Genomic DNA, 19,865 nt, shown 5'->3' on the forward strand with positions numbered 1-19,865 from the left:
CTTAAGCTACTTAGAGAACATTATAGAAATGGTTGTACATACCACTACGATATTGTACAAATCAAGGACAGTTGAGGTGATACCGAAGTCACCAAAAAGCAACAGACCCCAGATTCCATGTTTTACCTTCAGGAAGTCCTGTTATATTTTCATCTTTTAAGATGTAGCCTCTAAGTGCAGCAAAAAAATCAGAGTGATAAGAAAAACAACCACAACAGAAATCACTCTTCAATGGTGGTTTGGACTGAGAGGAAAAGAAAGTTAGCAGAGACTGAACTGACAAGCAACACATGCTGAAAGACAAGTAATAGCTTAGAAAAGCCCAAGAACAGAAATGTGAGGAGGACAAAACAAAATCCTGAAAGCCTAGAGGAAGAGAGGGAATAGCAAATGGACAGAAAGAAGGAGGGAATAACTGAGCAAGGGAAAAACTGAGTAAGGGAAGACATGAAAAAAGACAAAAATTTTTGGTTTTCTGTAACTGAGTTGTAACCACCACACTGATGGATCTTCAGAAACCAAGAGCAACAGGCAAACATCTTTAAAATATAAAACAATAAGATAAAGACAGATAAGACACCAGACTTATGTGGCTCTAAAGTTCAGAGTGGCTTTCACAATTGCCTCTGCAAAACACCACTGGAGCTACCTGGCTTAGGCCTGAGATTCCTGGCTAACTCATTCTTCTCTTGTGCAGACCTTCCACCTTCTCATCTCAGCACAGCTAGTTGCCAGTTAGCAAGTAGCAATAAAAAAAAAGCAGCCTATTTTCCACCATCAGCCACCCCCTGATTACAAAAAAAAAAAAAACATTTTATTTTCTTCCCTTACGCCAGCTTATAAACAAGGAGTTTTTCTTCGTCCCACATGATGTAAAAGTTTTACAAACAAAGCTGCCTGTGATCCCACAGCAGCTGATGAGAGGCAGGACTGAGGCTGTGAACAGGGTGGTTTCAGCCATACTGCCCTCCTACATGAACAGCTGGCCCCAAACTGCTTCTCCAGGTCTCTCTAACAGCATAGGTGCCTGCTACTGAACAACTCTGCCAGGGACACCTGAGGAGTCCGGGGGATGTGTGAGAGCTGCACCACAGACCCACAAGAGAGGCCTCAGCAGCTCTCAAGACCGTGTGCAGACAAACAGTGGAATATCGCCACAGGTCAGCTAAACAGAGCAGTCAGCATCCTTAGGTGATGGGAACACACTTTTCATTAATTTCTTCTTTTTTTTTTTCCTCAGAGAGATTTCTGTACTTTGACCAAGAGGTCTGAAGCCCAGCAGAGGCACTGTGAAATGAAACAGCTACTTCCACAACAGGGACAAAATGAGCAGCTTGTTCTTTCTAGTCCAAGCTCCAAGTTTCGTATTTCAGCTCCTCCTTCACATTCCAGGCCTGCCCAGGCTCCTCTCCAAAGATTTCTAAAATGGAGCCTCTCACAACTACTTATCCTCTGAAACACTCGGTGCCAAAAGCCAGGGTCTTTGTTGTCTTTCTGTCAATGTTTCTGTGTACCGTCATTCTCTGCCTGCTGCAACTCAGATTTTTTAAACCTAAAATCAAAGATTTTTATTCTTTCGAAGTCAAGGATTCGCGAGGAAGGATCGTTTCCTTGGAGAAGTACAGAGGAAAAGTAAGTTACAACTTCATTATATCTTTGTCTTGAATCTTTACTGAAAAACAGGTGTCCATTTGTAGGTAAACAAAAAGTTTTATTACTGGAATTTTTGGCAGAGATTTGTGCTAAATTCCTGTTCTTCAAACAGTAAACTGGAGAGAAATCTGTTTTATCTAGGCCTGCTTTGGGAATTAAGTATTAGATCTAATAAATCAAGAAAAAATTTTTTTCATTTTCTTTTTTCATTTTCAATATAGGCTAACAATACAATTTGTGCATTTTATTCTTAGCTAAGAACGGTAGCGTGTTGTGTTGAATACTGGAAGTTGATCTAGTAAATATGATTTTAGTGCCTGTCCTAAATATCTGCTTTTTTACATGCTTATATTTAAGGAAAGCTCTAAGTTTAAGTTTATCCATTTACTGGATTTTTAAAACAAGTTGTGTGACAGTATATATCTTACTCTTCTATCATCCTTATCTGTTTAATGAAATTATGATCAGACAGATTAAATTTAGTCTTCAGGCAGGAATGACTGTGGTAGTGAGAGATGCCATTTTAAGACTTAATTGTAATCTCTACGCCATCTCGAGGGTTTTTTCTTACTATTATAACTTCCTTTCTCTGAAGGCAACTTTGGTTGTGAACGTGGCCAGTTACTGCCAACACACAGACAAAAATTACATCGCGCTGCAAGAACTGCACAGAGAGTTTGGTCCCTCCCACTTCACTGTGCTGGCTTTTCCCTGCAATCAGTTCGGAGAATCAGAGCCTAGTTCAAGCCAGGAAATAGAATCTTTTGCCAAAGGAAACTATGGAGTAACCTTCCCTGTTTTCCACAAAATCAAGATCCTAGGATCAGAAGCAGAACCCGCCTTTAAATTTCTAATAGGTAACTGTTTTCTTTTATATATCAAGCTGCCTGTAACGATGGTATTCTCCCTAAATTCCAGTCTGAGTTTGTTTGTCAGGAAAAATCATGGTCTTCATAGTCTATGGAGAGAAACAGGCACTCAGCATACAATTCATCTCGTTTCAATGTGGATATCAAAAATATGGTCAGAAGAGTTGTACCCTGAAAGCATCCCTTTCTTTCCACTGATTACAAAAAAACAGCCTACTGTGACCAGCCCAGCTAGAAACATCCATTTTGTGGATGTATAAACTTGAGTGCAAGGACTCCCACCTACAAAATCGCATTTCAAATTATGTGACTTTTGTTGAAAAACAACTTTTCTTATGGACAAAACTGTAACTATGGGAGGTCTTAAAATTACTGGAAGATTTTACATAAACACATGCAGGTGAGAAGGTTCCTGTTTAGCAGAATCATATGTCCACCTTTATGTAAACTATATTGTAAAGCAGGATTATATATACTGTAGGTACATGTAATCACTGGTTTGCATTAATTTGTCTTGTGAACTTCAGGACCCAGCCTGCAAAACCCACTCACACAAAGATTCCTGTTACAGTAACCATTTACTGACTAAGAGCCTCATATTCTCACAAACAAAATTAAACTCTCCAGTTCACCAAAAAGCCCACAGACCCAAAGCCAACTTAAAAAGCCTCTCTGAATTTTCCTGAGCTTTGGCCAGGTCTTTGACCCATACTAAACCCTGATACATGAAAGAAAGGATAATTAGAATATAACCCTTCACTATCAACATCATTTTAACTAGAAAATGATTGGACTCGATGATCCCAGAGGTCTCTCCCAACCTGATTGATTCTGTGATTCTGTGAAAATATGGTAGAAAGTCCAAACCTGTATTCCATCTCCCTGCCCCAAGACAGGATCACATTTACACAAATCAGGACTACACGTGCTTCTCCAAGCTATTACAGTATAGAGATTCCAAAATTTCCCAGTCTATTCCAGTTCTTCACAGCTCCTCTTGTCAGAAAGCTATTTCAACATCTAAATGAAATCTTTCTTACATCACTTAAGTCTGTTGCTTCTTGCCATATCCTCTGTGATACCTATTGTGTACTTGAAAAATATTATAATTTCAGAGTCATTTAAGTGGTCACTATTGTCACTGTGTTTCTTCCTGCCTCCCCTTGGGCATGTCACCAAAGACCTCAGGTAAAGCCTTGTTGCTCTGAGTTGCCTGATGTCCAGTGGAATTACTGAATGCACTCTGGAAGTGCATCTCAGTTCATTATAGAGGAGACTAGAGCACGTAGGTACCAGCTGGCTGGGATGAATTCAGAATCTAACTACCAGTGCAATCACTATCAGATATTAGTACATATACAGAAACAGAACAGCCATATTCACTCACTCAGTTCTTATTTGACGTGCTGCTCACCAACAAGAAAGAGAAAGATCCTCTGGTACTTAAATATTTTGAAATAAGCTCTGTCTTCCCCTGCATTCCTCTGCTCCACATGAAATTATTGTGCATCTTCAATTAAAGAAGAACCTGTTTTCTTCATGTAGCTGTCTTTGACAATCAGAAGGTTGAATATCTTCATGCTACACCCCCTTGTGACTGTGACTGCTAGCTACAATTTGTCTAGCACTGTCAGACAGTCTAGTGCAAAAGAAATCCACTGGCAGCATAAACATGCTGCCAAGGCCTTTACACAACTGATTCCTGTTGGTTTCATGCCAGTAAGGCATTTTGTTGGGCCAGTGCAAGGTCTGTGGCCACACATTTCCTCAAACAATGGCTAGCTTCCTATGTGTTTGTACGAGTTAATGGGCACTGGAAGAACATTCAAAGATGGAGTTATGTTACTTCAAGACTGATTCTGGGTAAAACAACTCAGCAAAGATGTAATTACTAGCTGGGCCAGAGCGCCCTCCATGACACGAGCTTTACCATACCCATTTTCTTGCCATGGTGTCCCCTTACAGTCATGACATTACAAATGTAGTCCAACGGCAAAATTCAGCCCATGCTTCCAAGAATCAGTGTAGGGTTCAGCACTATTCCCCACTGGACCCCTGTTCCCCAGTCAAAATCTCCTGGAGTTTTCTTCTAGTTCTTCACTCAAAAAGAGATTTCTCTTTAAACCTGTGACACTCTCCAAGGACATAGGCAGAGTCAAGAAACTGCTTCTGCCTCCTCTAGGAGCCACATAGTTTCCCAGTAGCCTCTTGATCTAAGAAATTATCTTGCCAGGTATTCATGGTAGCAAAGATACCAGTGAGTTTTTGCCTCATGGGATGAAAGGAGCTGAGTTAAGCCATCACCAGTACGACTTCCTGCTCCGATTTCACTTCCCCTGAACCAATATAAAACTGGGGATTCCCCAAATGAGTATGCAGCCCTCATATCCTCCTCACTATGAAGGAGAGCATAGTAAAAGTAAGAAATCTTAAACAGTTTCACAAGAAGGGGAGAGCATCATTCACCTCCCTCTTTTCAGATCATTAACACCAACCAGTAAATCCATGCCCAGACTACTAGCAAAGAACAAGATTGGATTACTTCAACATACATAGCTGAAGAATCACTACAGGGTAATGAAACAATGACAAGTGTAAGTCACTAAAATGATCTGATGCCATTCTTACAGATTCTTCGAAGAAAGAGCCTCGATGGAATTTCTGGAAGTACCTTGTCAGCCCTGAGGGTAAAGTTGTGAAATTCTGGAGACCTGAAGAGCCCATAGAAAGCATCAAGCCAGAAGTAGCATCATTAATCAGGCAGATTATAATGAAAAAAAGAGAAGACCTCTGAAAAAGCCATTCACACTGTGAATCAATTCAATAGCATAGGTACACAGCCTTACTACATTCCTGGGAAATGCTGCTAGAAGCTAAACCATCAGGTGATTTTACTTCTCTTTGGCATTAGTATTTTCAGCTATACTATGTCTATTAATGTTGGATTGGCTCCTGCAATGGCCTTGAGAACCACTGAAGTTACTGAGAATGGCAAAGCACTCAGTACCTTGCAGGGATGGACCTTCAATTTGCATGAAGTTTCTGAATGTTTCTTTAAATTGCTGACAATAGCTAATGACAATTGTCACCAGCAGGGAGAAAGCTAAAAAGAAGAGGATTTGTTGATAAATTACTCAGTATTTGCACAGAAGAGTTTTTTTTCCCCATCTACCAGTAACAAATAGATTTTGATGTTCCATTAACACATAATTGCCCTGACTGGAAGACATGGGGCCCAGAGGCATCATACCAGGGTTTTTAGAGACAAATTCAACTGAAGATACCAGCTTTGCAATATCTTCTCAAGGAAGATTACTGAATTGTGAAGCTATCAACTTAGTTGTAAAAAACTGTACATAGAAGATAAAATTATTAAAAGAAAAAAAATGCAAAATTGTTTCCTTGCCTGCTTTGTATTTTGATTAATTTTACATTTCACCTTTACAGCAACACCTTTAACCTCTTTAGCCTTCTCCATACCTTTGCACTGCAGTACAGTGCCTCCGCTGTGAGCTCACCTGCTGGATTCCCAGTCTTCTGACCTGGGTGAAGGCAGGGCCTGTGTGAATATACGTTGTTGCTTACAGTAGGATTCAAGGGGCAACAAAGATCAGCAGCCTGGCACGGTAACAGACATCTTTCTGAGACAGTCCAAGACAATGCTGCCCAGCTATCTACCTCACATCTCAGGAATAAAACAAGAGTCTTTCACTAGAGGTAGAAGAAGGGGATGAAGGTTCATGCCTCAAGCCCCACTCTTCTCACCCTGCAATCTCCCCAATCCTGCATGTAACTGCAAACCCATTTCCAGTTCTGTTTCACTGTTCTACTTCAAACTGCCAAGTATTTTGATTTATCTGTTTGATGAAGAGAGACAGTAAATTGGAATAAGGAACCTCATCCCAGATGTCCAAGTCTTAAAGGAGGGCTGAGAGAATAGAAATGAGAAACCAATGTCTCAGAAGAGTTTTCTATATGGAAAAGGACTGGTAGCATTAGTGCTGTTCTCTTGTAAGACTAACAGTGACTGAAAATACCTGAAGTGCTTCAAAACTTTTTCCAATAAAGACAGCCACTTAACTGTATTAAAAAGGTGAGAAATTCAAAAGCAATTTTAAAAAAGTATTTTTTCATTCATCTATGGAATTCATTGAGAATTCCACAGAAAACCCTGAAGGATAAGGACTTAAAAAGATTTTAAAAGATTGAGAAATGATACTGATGTGGAAGATTAAACAAAGTCACCCTCAATAATGACAACCATCATTTTGGAAGGGAAGTCAAACCTTATGCAGGACAATTTTAGCCACTCTTAACTTTCAGAGATCAGTTAAGGCCTAGGTAGGGATCTAGTTGTCCAAACATGCTTACTGCTGGTGTTTTAGACCCTCTGAGCTGTTTGCCATTAGCCCACAAGATTCCACATCCACTCTGTCCAGATAGCACCTGTTCTTATGCTGAGGTCCTGTGTTTTACTCCAGTCTCCTCATACATATACAGTTCCAGCCTTGGAAACACTTGGCGGAACATGTCAGAGGATTTTTGTCACGTGTCCCTGCTGCTTTGATGGAGCAGAGGGAACTGAGATATGGATCCTCTCCCCTCCCTGGGAGCAGTCTAGATTCCACGGAACTAAGTGGCAGGACACAATGTTTTCCCCATAAATGGTGGATAATATCTTTAGTTTAAAACACACATGACCAAAACATGCATGTCCATTCGTGTGTGCACTGCTATAGCTCACTGCTTTTCGTATCACTGAATAAAAAAGGGTAGGTATAAAGAAATGTTGAGTGTTGTTAGTGGAACACCTGAAGAAGATCTATTTTAGTCCTGGTGTTGCCTGAGAGTTACTCAGCATATGGGAAATTTCACTGTAGTTCTTTAAATAACCTATGAAAGATTAACAGTGCAGTATCATTTCTAGTTTGGAAGGGATCACGAGGGAAGGGAGCATGTACACCTTCCTTCTCATTCACTCACTAAAGCTCATATTCTGTTTGCCACAGGATACACTGTAATCTTAAATAACTCAGTGCCAGCATTAAGATCAAATATCTTTCCTGGTATTCAGAAAAAGCATGGAATATTAGGAAATGAGTGGACAGAATTATTTAACTCACTGCTTCCTGAATTACTTGTACTTCAGATTCCTAGAAAAATAAGGTTTTGCCTGAAAAAACAGTCATTTAATTTCTTATTTCACCGTTTGCTCACAATCCACTACAACCATCTTCTGTAGAAATTTGAATCAAGGTACCATTCAGTCCTGAATCTACACAGAGTTTACGTTTTTCAAAGTTTACTGTTAATTAACATTCCTCCGAAAACTCAGTATGTTTGTATTACCAATTCTTCATGAGACCTACCAGCTCTTCCAATGTAATATTTAGGCTAGATCATTGACAAACTAATCACTTTTTTCTTAAAACCAAGTTACCCGTTATCCAGGATAAAAATAAGGCATCTTTAACTGCCAAATCTACACAGACTTGGAAAGGCAAGTAAATAAAATGAAAGTTAGAACACTTATACAAGCACACATTTTATCTTTAGTCAAAAGCCAACAAAGTAATATGAATACATGTTTGTAAATATCCACTTACAGTTTATGTAGGATATAACATATTAAAAATACTAAACTACAAATGCTATAAACAGATTAAAACCTATTTATTGGATTCTTAAATAATCCAACCAGTTTGAGATAAAACTGCCCTCTAAAAGAAGGTTAACAGCGTTCAGTCCATGAGTGTTAGAATTTTTTCAACTCCATTTGAGCATAACCTATTGCATCCTTCATCCTAATACTTCCTTCATTCCAATCTCATGCTTCCCTCACTCCTTAGGTCTGACATATCCTCATTATCTCCAACATACTATTTAACAGTCAGCTCCTCTTTCCACAAAATTGCCTGGGAGTGCAAATATTCTAAATCCATTTCAGTTGCTACTTGGACATGTTCCTGTTAATTCAAGTATTATCAGAAAATACTTGTTTGCTGAACCCACACATCAACGCTCCAGTAAACATTTAGTGGTGCAAGAGAGACATATTCACATAGGACCCAAACCGGCAACTCTTACTTAATACTTACATAATTTAGTAAATTCTTTAGAAACCAGTTGGATTAGCTAAGTGTGTCGAACACAGTTACACTTATTTTTATACCCTACATTTAACTCAGTTTGCATAACCTAGCACAGCTCCTTTCAGTCAGGGGAACTCAGCAGGCATTGGTCCCCATGCCAGCTAAGGATCCAATGAGATATTTATAATAACAGCACTTACATTCTTGTCTCAACGGTGATGTGCTAATGTGGCAGTGTAGTCAGTTGCTGATGTATGAGGAACAGCTAACTAACAATACACTGCCTAATCACCACACACAACGGTCGGATCACCCTAATTCTTCAGACCTTCACAAACATGGATGCTGTTTCTTTCCTAGAAGACCTTCACTTTGCCAGGCACATATAGCAGCACCCAGAGAAAGCAAGTAATAACAAAGAATTTCTTTTGCATTCCATAAGTGCCTGAAGTGCCAGGATGAGGATAGAGGTAACACTCTGTTGCCTGTGGCAGTATGTTTGATAGAAGCTTGCAGTGTAACATGAATCAAACGGATCAATATGCTTTCAGGCTTTATTCTTCCTAAGTATAATATTATGTCTTATTCAAATTGTGTCCCTGGTTGGTGAGACTATATGCAGTTGTTTTAATGTATCACTGTTCATAAATTAAGTTATTCTGAGAAGTAAGGGGAGAAGAAAAACTCTAAAGTTGACTTATCTTTTTTTTTTATAGATGGGAAGCTAATTATTTTTCAGATATAGCATTCAGACAGTTAGGAAAAGTGATTTTAAGCCCTTCCATCATCTGATTACGCAGTTAAAAAAAAACAAAAATCACCCCCCAAAAACCAAACTTGCATTTGCCAAGTATCATTATAAAACATTTAAAAGTCAGCCTTTAAAACTCACGTGAAGTTTTTAACTGTGCTTCTTTTGCTTTAAGAAAAATTCCAGAGCTTAGAATTGTTTGCAATGTTTGAATTATTTACCTGTTTCAAGTATTTATAAATTTCTTGTTACCTTGGTATCTAAAAGAAGATGAAAACCAGAGTCTAAATCAACCAAAAATTCTCACAATTCTTTGGATAACAGTGGATAACGGAAATACAAGATACCTCTATAATACCAAAAATAAGCCTGACAGTCAAAAAAAGCAATAATTAAGTGGACCCAAAAGATTCCTTATACAAAAGTAGTAGCTCTCCATTTTGATGATCAAGGTATGTGGAAAAGCATAGCAACTGCATGTTAGCTGATGTCAGAATTACAACCAGCTAACATACACTGCCATCCCATCACACACAGATGCACCACGTGCATGCCTGGAAATTAGAACCCCAGCACTTACAGAAGGAACCGCCTTTAACCAGCGATGAGCTGGCCTTGCAGCGGGTGACAGTGCAGTAGCCACTGCTACATTCACATACAGCAGCCAGCTAGCAGTACACTGCCTGCCAGACATAGAGTCCATACAGAGCGAGATGTCTCACGAAATAACATGCCTGGAAACATCTCTTATTTTCTACCTAAATTCAGCATCACTCACCTGTTTTGATGTTCGTGTTTCATATATGTATATGTACAAGTTCAAGCAGTAAATACTGACATGAAATAAATAGCACATATATGTTTCTGATTCAGCAAGCCCTGAATTAAAGTAATAGTATAAAACCTATGTGGAATATGACTAGAATCAGATCCCAGACTGTCCAAAAGGAACTGCATACTGTTGCAGTTTCTTGCCTTAGTTGTATGAGCATCAGTATAGTATGTTACCTCCACAAGTTAATTAGTATCATACACATTTACTTCAGTCCTTTTCTCCCTTGGGCATGGGTTTATGGTCACTGTTGGAATCCGGCCCTTAGTCTAGATGAGCCCAGAGTCTAACTCAGTATAGTCAATTTCAGGTTATTTTAAAATTAGAATTATCATTGTTTACTCCATAGTGCAACTTAACTTTAGGTGATGAGTCACACTGTACCTCCATTTACAGTCACGTAATGGAGGATGCATAAAGATACCAAGATTCAAGCTTAAGGATTTAGGCGGGATGGACGTAAAATTTTACCTACAACATCCGTTTTGATGGAAAGTCCTTTGAATTCATGCTGGAAAGCAGCCACCGAGTTAGACACTTAGCATAAACATCAATGAATATCAAATTTCAAGCCTTCCATTTGCTTCTTAAAAACTGGTCTTAAATCACTCAAAATAAACGTTAACTCAATACAAAACAAAACACTGAAACATTTACTTGCCTGAGTGCTGCTGTTAGCAGCCACAGAAAAGCATTGGCTAATTGACTTCTGCTTATTCCACAGCAAGAGGAGGCCACCTGAGTTTTCCACGATGCTTTTGAATGAAACAATATGGAGTGCAGCTAGCAGCTGCTGACACATCAGAGACAACAGCCAGCTAACACGCACTGCCAGACTGTTACATTCTGTTGAGTTTCCACCAGTAGCTCCCCCTCACCCCCCAACCAAATTTTCTTCTCCTAGAGTCCAGTCATTGCTCATTTTAACAACACAGCTTTTCCCATGGTGTCACTTACGTAAAATATTTATGTTGGAGCAACATTCTCAGCATGCTGTACTGTCGTTGTATGTAAGGGCACTGCTCATCTCCTGCTTCAGTATTTTTGCTATGGTCAATTCTTTTTACACCTTTACCTCCCACTCCACCAGTCTGCATATTGCAGTCTCACCAGGTTTTGTGATCTATGTCAACTCCTTAAGGCACAAGCTGCCTGTAGTTTGCCTCTTGCTTACTGTCAGGCATGTTGTTGGTGATTAATAGGTTTTCCACCCATGTTCCTACTCTATATGCATGTTCTTTGTTGTCCCTTTTATCTTTACCACCCTCTAAACATGGACAAGTCAGCTTGCAGTGCCAATGAAGACAACTCTGTAAATCCATACAACCCCTTCAACCAGGTCAAGCAACTTCTGCTTTTAAAGAGCAAACAGTCCCTCTAGTGCCAAAGGAGAGAAATCCATAGGTGTTTTTGGTACTTCCCCTCAACAGCTGTCACTTTCCCGTAACTTGTGTTTTCCTGACATTTCAGATGCTAAAGTGTGATAAGGATTAATAGCAAAGGAAAAAAAAAATATAATTTGTTTTATCAAAATCACTTATTTTCGACAGTTTCCCCCTCTCCCTCCCCCAGAAATGTGAAGAGGGGAACTCTTCAGTGCATGCAGAGGAGCGTGAATGTCTGTGCCTGCCCTTACCTCAGCCGCTTTCTGTAGGCTTTGCTCTCTGCTCGGCTTCAGGTCTGTTCCGAGTGTTCTCATCACTTTCTCCTTGAAAGAAACACAGAGGCACAACACTTAACAAACGCGTGGCTCACAGCTTCTTCACCCTGAATCACCCTCTGCCCAGCCTCGCTGCTTGCGAGGCTTCGCTGGGAGCCACGGCCCTCGGGACAAGGCAGAGCCGCCGGAGGGGCCGGGAAGGCGTATGCCAGTCCGGGTCCTCCGCCGCGACCCTCCCCAAAGTACCAACAGCCCCCACATCCCCACAGGGCACCGTTACCCAGAGCAAATCCTCATCCCTCCTGCTCGTCCTGCGGGCGGCTTTCCCTAATTTCCACTCCATCTCCGCCGGGGCTGCCGCAACCCGCCGCTGCCTCAGGCGAGGTGACCTGACCTCGCGGTGTGTCCCGGCTGGCGAGACAGCCTATAAGGGGTAAACAGATGGCCCGGGCAGGTGTGCGGAAGGCAGCCTGCACGCACGACAGCCTGTAGGGAAGTCAACTTATAGCCCCGCCAGCCCTCGGGGCGCCGGTCCCTGCGGCACGGGAGGCGGTGCCGGGCCCGCCGCCGCACACCCCGCACCGCTCCCCGGCGGCCGCCGGCGCCCTTTATGCAGGCCTCAGCGCGGCTGGCCCGGCGGGAACCCGCGGGCGGCAACGCGGCCCGGCCCGGCCCGGCCCGGCCCGCCGGCGGGACGCAGCGCGCCCGGGCTGCGCGGCGGCGCTAAGATGCGGCGGCGGGCGGCGGCTGGCGGCAAAGGAGCGCGGCGTGGCGGGTCCCGCATCCCCTGCGGGGAGCGGGGAAGGCGGGGGAGTGCGGTGGCCGGTGCCAAACGGCCCTGGCTGGTCCCCGGGGACGGGCAGGCCGAGAGGCTGTCACCCCGGGCAGCCGCCGCCTGCTCCGCCGGGGCACCCCCACAGGGCCCGTGTCCTGTGGGGCTGCCCCTGCCGCCATGCCACGCTCTCGGGGTGCCGCTGCCTCGGCCCCTGCCTGGGGTGTAGAGCAAGGGCGGCTTCGGCACGCTCCGCACGGAAAGCCCCTCACGTCGGTTTGTTTCTCACTGAGGTTTTTGCCTGCCCTGAGGATTCGGGCACAACCACACAGCAGCGGCCTCACAGCGAGGCCTGGGAGCAACACATCGCTGAGGTGTTCTGGCCTGGCTGTCCAAAACTGAGAGCTGGAGCAGAGACCTGTCGTATGGCACCACATCTCTGTGCACTGAGTGGTAGCCTCTCCTCCAGCTAAGGTGTCCAAAACCAAGTGAGCAAAACCTAACTACCACCACAAACAACCGGACTCATAGAAAGAACCTGCAATCGTTTGCTTTAATGTGGCAGGCAAACGCAAAAGTTGTAGGAGAAAGCATGAAGAATCATTTTATCCCAGCAGATGAGCTGCTTATGCAGGTGTACTGTGGAATGCAGGTGACAAGGGGATTGTACATGCCCTTAAGCACTCACTTCACTTGAGAAAACGAGCATGGGTTTGGTAGGAAAGAAGTCAAACATGTTTTTGTTAGAAGATGACAGGTTTTAGTTAAATCCAAAGTATAGGAAGGGAAAAGAAGAGTTACTACTACATATACCTTCCTATTTTTTTCAAACTAAGTTCAGAGCAGTCCTATTTCAGCCCTTGTTACAGTTTTAAATTTTGGAGTGACGTCACTTGGGTTTTCATGCAACAAAAGCTGAGAGACACACAGCGTGTACAAGAGCCCGTTTTTCCTCTTTCTAGCTTTTGGCTCTGAGAGGCAACATTAAAAGTGTTATTTTCTAAGAGAAGAAACAGGATGCCACTTTTAAAAATGTGCTCAAAGTTTTCTTCACTTTCTTACAGTTATGGTTATTTCCCCAGGAAAACAGGAGAGATATTTCTAAATTTTCAGTTGGAAAAGTATTATCTGAACCAAAAAAAAATTCTCCTGCAAAAGTCTTCTCATGTAAGGTCCCATTTCCCGCTCAGTTCTACTTCTGTAGCTACACACGTCAGATCTGTAAAGGGACATCATGTAAGCAAGAAGATGAAGGAGAATATTTTCATTGGTGCTTGAGTTATAGGCAATACTTAAATATCAGATGATAGAGCTGTTTTGCCAAATCAAAGGAAAACCATTTCAAAAGTGCCATTTTATTATGTCACTTTGTCTTGGTTAAGGACCCAGCTAAGCGCAGCCAGGATACAAAGTGGCTGAGTCACTCAACACCGTTTTCATGCTTTCTGTAAAACAAGCAACACACAAGGCATTGCTAGAGTACCATCACAAAGGATTATTTGCAATGCTTCAGTGGTTCGTTTAACTGAATATGAGCTCTTCCTACAAGACTAACGCTCAGCAGGCGTGGCCAACTAGCATTACCCTGCCTAACAGCAGCTGCTGGCACATACCGTAAAGCTACCTCACTTTAGTGGTCAATGAATCAGCAACAGTCAGGTGAAGTGTATGGAACTGTTACCTGTCAGATCAGTGTTTGGGCCTCAAACAAAGCTTTTGCTCACACTGAAAAGTTTCTTTCAGATGAGCAAACCTGTAACCATGCAATTTGTTTGATAATCGGAGGAAAGAGGTCACAGTCTGAGAGCTATATAGTAGACTAGAATAAAAGCCAAAAGTCTTTCAAAGTCAACAAAGTTTTGTTTGAGTGAATTAAAATTAGGATTAATTAATGCAAAGCAAGGCATTAAAGAGTAAATAATATGACCCACCGCAGTTGATGTTACAAGCAGTGATTCCTGCCCATGAACCTTCAGCTCTTGCATGCATTCACCATGAACTAGTTATGAGAAAAGATTTGGAGGTTTTTCTGTGAAAGCTCCTTCCAAACACTGATTAGCAAGCAGAAAACATGCCAAGATACTATGTTTGCTAGTACCCTTAAAATAACTAGATCCTGAAACAAAGTCAGTGGAAAATAAAATCCAGAAATAAGCAAAGTGCCATAGGGAAGTCTGAATCGCTTTGTGTTTGTTAAGAAGGATGTGTTGGATTGTTTGGTAGGCATTATAACATCAAGGATATCCTTAAAACTCACTTCACTTGAAGCACCTGATATTTTGGAAATGATGTGGTAAGTAAAAGCTCTGTTGTCACTTAGAAATTGTAACTGAATTTTAAACAATGGAGTTTTGTTTTCAAAAAACTCTCCATGGCTAAGCGTATTGCTTCTGAAATACTTTCAGCATCTCACTAACATGTCTTCAAAGTGAAATGAAAAGGTCATCTTGGTTGTCTTCACTTCTTTCTCACTGTGGACTCATTTTAGGCTCCTCGTTATGGAACCTATGCAGCTAATTGCTCAATTATTTCACTTATGTACTAGAAACGTGGGTGAATTTTTCTAGCAGACTGTAAAAATATTCCCAAACCAGTATGTAGAAACCGTGTAGTTTGTTCTCACTGGCAGCAGATGGTGCTGATACGTTGTTGCTTGGTACATCCTTGAAAGCTGGTATGCAGGTTCTCAATCCCGTAGTAACCTTTTTTTCTCATCCATTATCCTTAAGTCTTTTCACACTAATTTGTCATCATCATCAGACTTCGGAATTTATCCAGATAAAATACGAGTTTATAGTTTGAAGGTGAGATTAGAACATCAACAGCAAGCCTCACAACGTTATCAGAGAATTAAGCACTGACTGAAATAACACATTTCAGGAAAAGCTGGATTCATCACATCCAGACTGCTGAACAAGCGCCACTAATACCTGTAGGGCCCAGGTATCTCAGGACATGATAATGAGTGTGCTCCTTGCCAAATGATTGCTGATGAGAGATGACACTAGCTTACACCAAATTCTGGCAAGTAGAAAGATCACAAGAGCTTTTCATAGAAAATCGACTTAAAAGCAATAGATCACAGGTTGACTCAATTTCAGTGAAAGAGGTAAGCAAAACTGCTCTTTATGTAAGTTTCTAGATTACCAACAGGAAACTCTTGCTTAAACCAAAGGCCTGGCTAGAGAAACATTCCTGGCTAAGGAGCACAGGGCCCTAACATCGAGGGCATGCTGGACTGACTAGTTCTCCAGAGAGGATGTAGTCACTGTCTGTGAGATCCAGTCAGATAAACTAAGGAAGGTATAAAAAATTATGTTAAGACAAAAATGACCCTTTTGGAAGTGTGAGGGATCTGATTAAGGTTCACCACAGTTTTGAGTTGCTCTTTGAAATAGGTGGGAAAAAATTATTGAACACATTTTGATGAAAATTTGTTTCCATTTTGCAGTTGCAAAGTGATGAGAGGTTTCTGGGAACCAAGGCCTCTAACATTCTGCCAGAGAGAAAATGATGTCCCAGCTTTATTAGGTGAGATCTTAATTTTTCTTCCTGTATTTCGCCATTGCTCTGTCTAGCATTTCAGCCAGTATCCCAGAAAGATCCCAATCTTGTTGCCTGCTGAGTTGTATCAGTACTCAGATGCTTCTGAGTGGGTTAGAGCAACAGTTCTCACAGTGATACAGGGCAAACCAGGGGGCCTCTCTAAGTGACTGACAACAGTAGTAGGTAGTGGTTCACATTTATAAAAAAGAGCTTTGACCCTCAAGTGTTTCTAACTGCAATGGAAAGCAGAGAAAGAATGGGGAAGGGAGGAATCAGGAAAGTGAAGGAACTCAGTTCACGTGGCTGTTCTCTTCACATCATTTCACACTGCAACGAGCAACCGTTGTTTAGGCTCCAGTATGAAATATTGTTGACCAGGCAACTGGAATATTCTGGCAGTAAACCCACAGCATCTTTTTAGCTGTACAAAGCACAGGTTATTAAGATGTTCTACAGAGGACAAGATGGGGGGGAACGTTCCTGCTTCTTTGCTGGGGTTTACCTTAAGCTATGCACTTAACATCTCAGTCCAGTAGTCTGCTCACCAGACATCTCCCATTTCATTTATCTCTGCCAGCACATTAAAAGTGGTTGTGAAAACATGGGGAGTGAGCTCTGGAAATGACTGTCCACTATTCCTCCTCAGATGAACCTCAACACCTCAGACACTGAGGAAAATTACATCTCCTATGCAAACAAGCAGGAAAATATAAAAAACCCTGAACCGGTTCCTTATGTTGCTGTGTTCTGTTGCCGCAACTATGCTGCGTTATCTGGGTAGACTGCACATGAAAGATGGAGTACCATCTTCATATTTTTCTGGCTTTTGTCCATTTGTACCACACCTTCCCCATTACTTACATCTCTTTTATTTCCAATGTTAAATTTAGCAAAAATTATGAGCCTGGTTGGCAAGTGTGCATAAGCAGACTAAGGATCTCTAGCTCAGGGAGGAATTTGTGTCAGCTGTCAGTTTCTGGCTTGTAAAAAATCTTTATTGGTTTAAAAACAGAGGAAAAAAACCCAAGAAAAAAAATACACCAAGGGATAAGTGCATTTTAATAAATTATATGACTTTTCATGTAACATACTGGTGACTCCTAGGATTGTCAGTTGTAATGTGACCTTTAGCTTTCATAAAACAATACAACTCACAATCAATTTCTTCAGCAGCACACTATAGTAGTTGCCTGTTTTTGCTGTTCAGTAGGCAGATCAAGATCTGTCCTGCTAGGTTATCCATTCCAGCCCTTTCTGCTAAGCTTCTTTCTTCAGTGTGTAGTCCCTTTTTCTGTGCACATTAAGAATCCATTTCAGCATGCCACTGCTACAAAGACTGTCTCAGTTAAGGTTTCCAACACGCTGGAATCCCGTGCTGGCTTTGGGGACTGCACACAACATACAACTACATTTTGTTTACCTTGGCTAAACTCCAGTCCAACAACAGAACCTCTGGGTTTGTTGCCAGCTGCCAACTGTGTGCCTAAATAATATTTCATCCTGGAATCCTGAGAGTCTAGATTAACAAACTGCCAAAATGCCACTCAGATATGTTATTTCCAAAGCTTCTCTAGCAACTTCTTTTGTTAGCACGGTACTTATTACTACATTACTAGTACCAAACTGCTGTAAGTTATTGTAAAATTAACTTATGCAAAAAGTAATTATGGCTTTGAATAATTATGAATTGAGACTATATCCAAGGCGTCAGGCACCTGTTGTAGATTATTCCTCTCAGGTGGTCTCAGAGACAGGGCAAGATCTCTAATATTCTTTTCTGGATAAGGGCAATTAAATATACACCTTAAAAAGCAACTGTCACCTCTCTTTGCAAACATATTTTAATCAAGTAATTGCTGACAGGTTCAGTTCCATCAGTTGTGAGTTCCTGAAATTCTGCTGTATCTCCTTACCATTTCCCATGGAAACCAGTCTCTGGTTTCACTTCAAACAACTAATATTCAGGGAATCAGGTCAGACTATATTTTTTAAATAGTTGAACCTATAAGCTAAGTTTTCAATTAAAATGTATTTTGTTGTTTTTTTTTTTCTGTTGGGTACTACACTCTTTGAAAACAGCTCAGTAGTTACAATCAGATAATATCACTCACTATTGAGATACCAACTTCAGGAAACCAGTGGCTTAGTTATGCAGTTTCTGGATTACATAGGTTAATTCATATCCTAAGACGTGTCCTTACAGCTAAGCACTTTAAAAACTGAATGTGTTCAAGATAGGCAGTTTGTACCTAACTCCATAGTAGATGTTCATCTATTTCAACTCTTCCATCTTTTCAAGCTTCTAAAACCCTTTCTTGATATTCAGGATATAGGTATAGGTCAAATCATCTCTGTCCACACACAACATGTGAAACTCTCTGCCCTCACAGCAGACACAAGTCCATTCCAGCTCCTCCCAGATGCAGTGTGAGTCTCCAGTCCTGCAGAGGTCTTAGAACTGCTGGATTCCTGAGCCCGCTCAAAGGGCCACTGAGACAAAGGGCGCTCTGAATTTCACCAGGAGATACAAACTTGATAACAAAAGAGAGGAACACAATACGAACATACATACAAATGGAGCTATGTTGGGAACTATCAGACCAAACAAGAATAAAATGGTTGAAAACATTTATCAATAAATATATCTGTAGCTGTTTTGTTAGTAACACCTTTCACACAAAGAACCCATTGTAAGAGATTCACCTATTATTTTTAGCCTCATCTCTTCCTTTCCTCTTCATTTTGTTGAAATGCACTTGCTCTGCATTGCACACCCCAGAACATCCTGGAGTGCGTGTTGCCCATTACTGTGATAATGCGAATGCATATTTGATAGCTCAAATTCGATTTCCAAAGAATATTCTATAGAGGTGCTGGGTACATACCTCATATCAGCTATGTAGTCATCCCTAGAAAACCAAGTAATTGTGGAGGAAATAACAGGTAGGAGTTTCCTAAGAGAAGAAAGATCTTAATCAGGGCTTTTAGAAAGATGAGCAGTGGTGCATCACAGGTTAAATAGTGACTTTGTAACACCCTTTACCTCTCACCACAAAAAATGGTGCAAAATGTCCCGAGGATGCTAACTGTAGGAAACCAAATTGAAATGTGTTAGGAAACCTTCTTCGTCTATTTATTTCTACCTGAGACCCACCTGAGTTAGCGAATGACAAAGCTACTTCTTTGTTGATGGACAGTGAAGGCCCATTAGAGCACAACAATATAGACTGCCTTCAAGAGAAAACTCTTTGCAGTCATGTAAACTTTTCAGGCATTCAGCATCAGTCTATATTAATAAATAGTCCTATGAACTCTTCTCAGGTATTCATTTAAAGTTAGAAGCTCCAACACTTGAAGCAGAGAACTGATCTGCTGATTTTGAGCAAGGGGGCATTTTTCTCTAAGTGGTATAATTCCTTTTATTGCATCCCTCACTATTGCTACTTCATACAGCAATGAAGTGCTGAAATGCAAAACAGTAGAATCATGATCTGTAGAAATGCCATTTAAAAAAAAACAAAACTCCCTTCTCTTAAATGTCCCTATTCAAATGTTTAAAAACTAACATATCCTCAAATCCTGTGAGATCCACACCTTACCACACAAACCATACAGGCAGAGCTATCACATATATTGCACAATTAGGCCTATGTGAAGTGGTCGTGCTGAAGTCACTAAGCCAATTTCCAT

General features: G+C 41.3%; 1 protein-coding gene across 2 annotated transcripts; it reads left to right on the forward strand.

Annotated features, from left to right (window-relative positions):
* The first annotated feature begins 1,416 nt into the window (after positions 1 to 1,416).
* Positions 1,417 to 5,921, forward strand: GPX8 (glutathione peroxidase 8 (putative)). Of its 2 annotated transcripts, XM_068423232.1 has the most exons (3): positions 1,417 to 1,632; positions 2,249 to 2,510; positions 5,153 to 5,921. In XM_068423232.1, the coding sequence occupies exons 1-3, from the start codon at positions 1,426 to 1,428 to the stop codon at positions 5,314 to 5,316; spliced, it is 633 nt and encodes a 210-aa protein (XP_068279333.1). In that variant the 5' UTR covers positions 1,417 to 1,425; the 3' UTR covers positions 5,317 to 5,921. The 2 variants fall into 2 exon arrangements, with proteins under 2 accessions (XP_068279333.1, XP_068279334.1); XM_068423233.1 differs by lacking the exon at positions 2,249 to 2,510 and having other exon boundaries at positions 5,153 to 5,316.
* Positions 5,922 to 19,865: the final 13,944 nt, after the last annotated feature.

This window comes from Nyctibius grandis, chromosome Z (assembly GCF_013368605.1).
Source record: "Nyctibius grandis isolate bNycGra1 chromosome Z, bNycGra1.pri, whole genome shotgun sequence".
Classification (NCBI taxonomy): domain Eukaryota; kingdom Metazoa; phylum Chordata; class Aves; order Nyctibiiformes; family Nyctibiidae; genus Nyctibius; species Nyctibius grandis.

Bases quoted from the DNA above. Each gene is read 5' to 3' on its own strand.
- GPX8 (XM_068423232.1), top strand. From the start codon at position 1,426: ATGGAGCCTCTCACAACTACTTATCCTCTGAAACACTCGGTGCCAAAA. The intron at 1,633-2,248 runs GTAAGTTACAAC...CTTTCTCTGAAG, and splicing joins TGGAGAAGTACAGAGGAAAA to GCAACTTTGGTTGTGAACGT. The intron at 2,511-5,152 runs GTAACTGTTTTC...CCATTCTTACAG, and splicing joins CGCCTTTAAATTTCTAATAG to ATTCTTCGAAGAAAGAGCCT.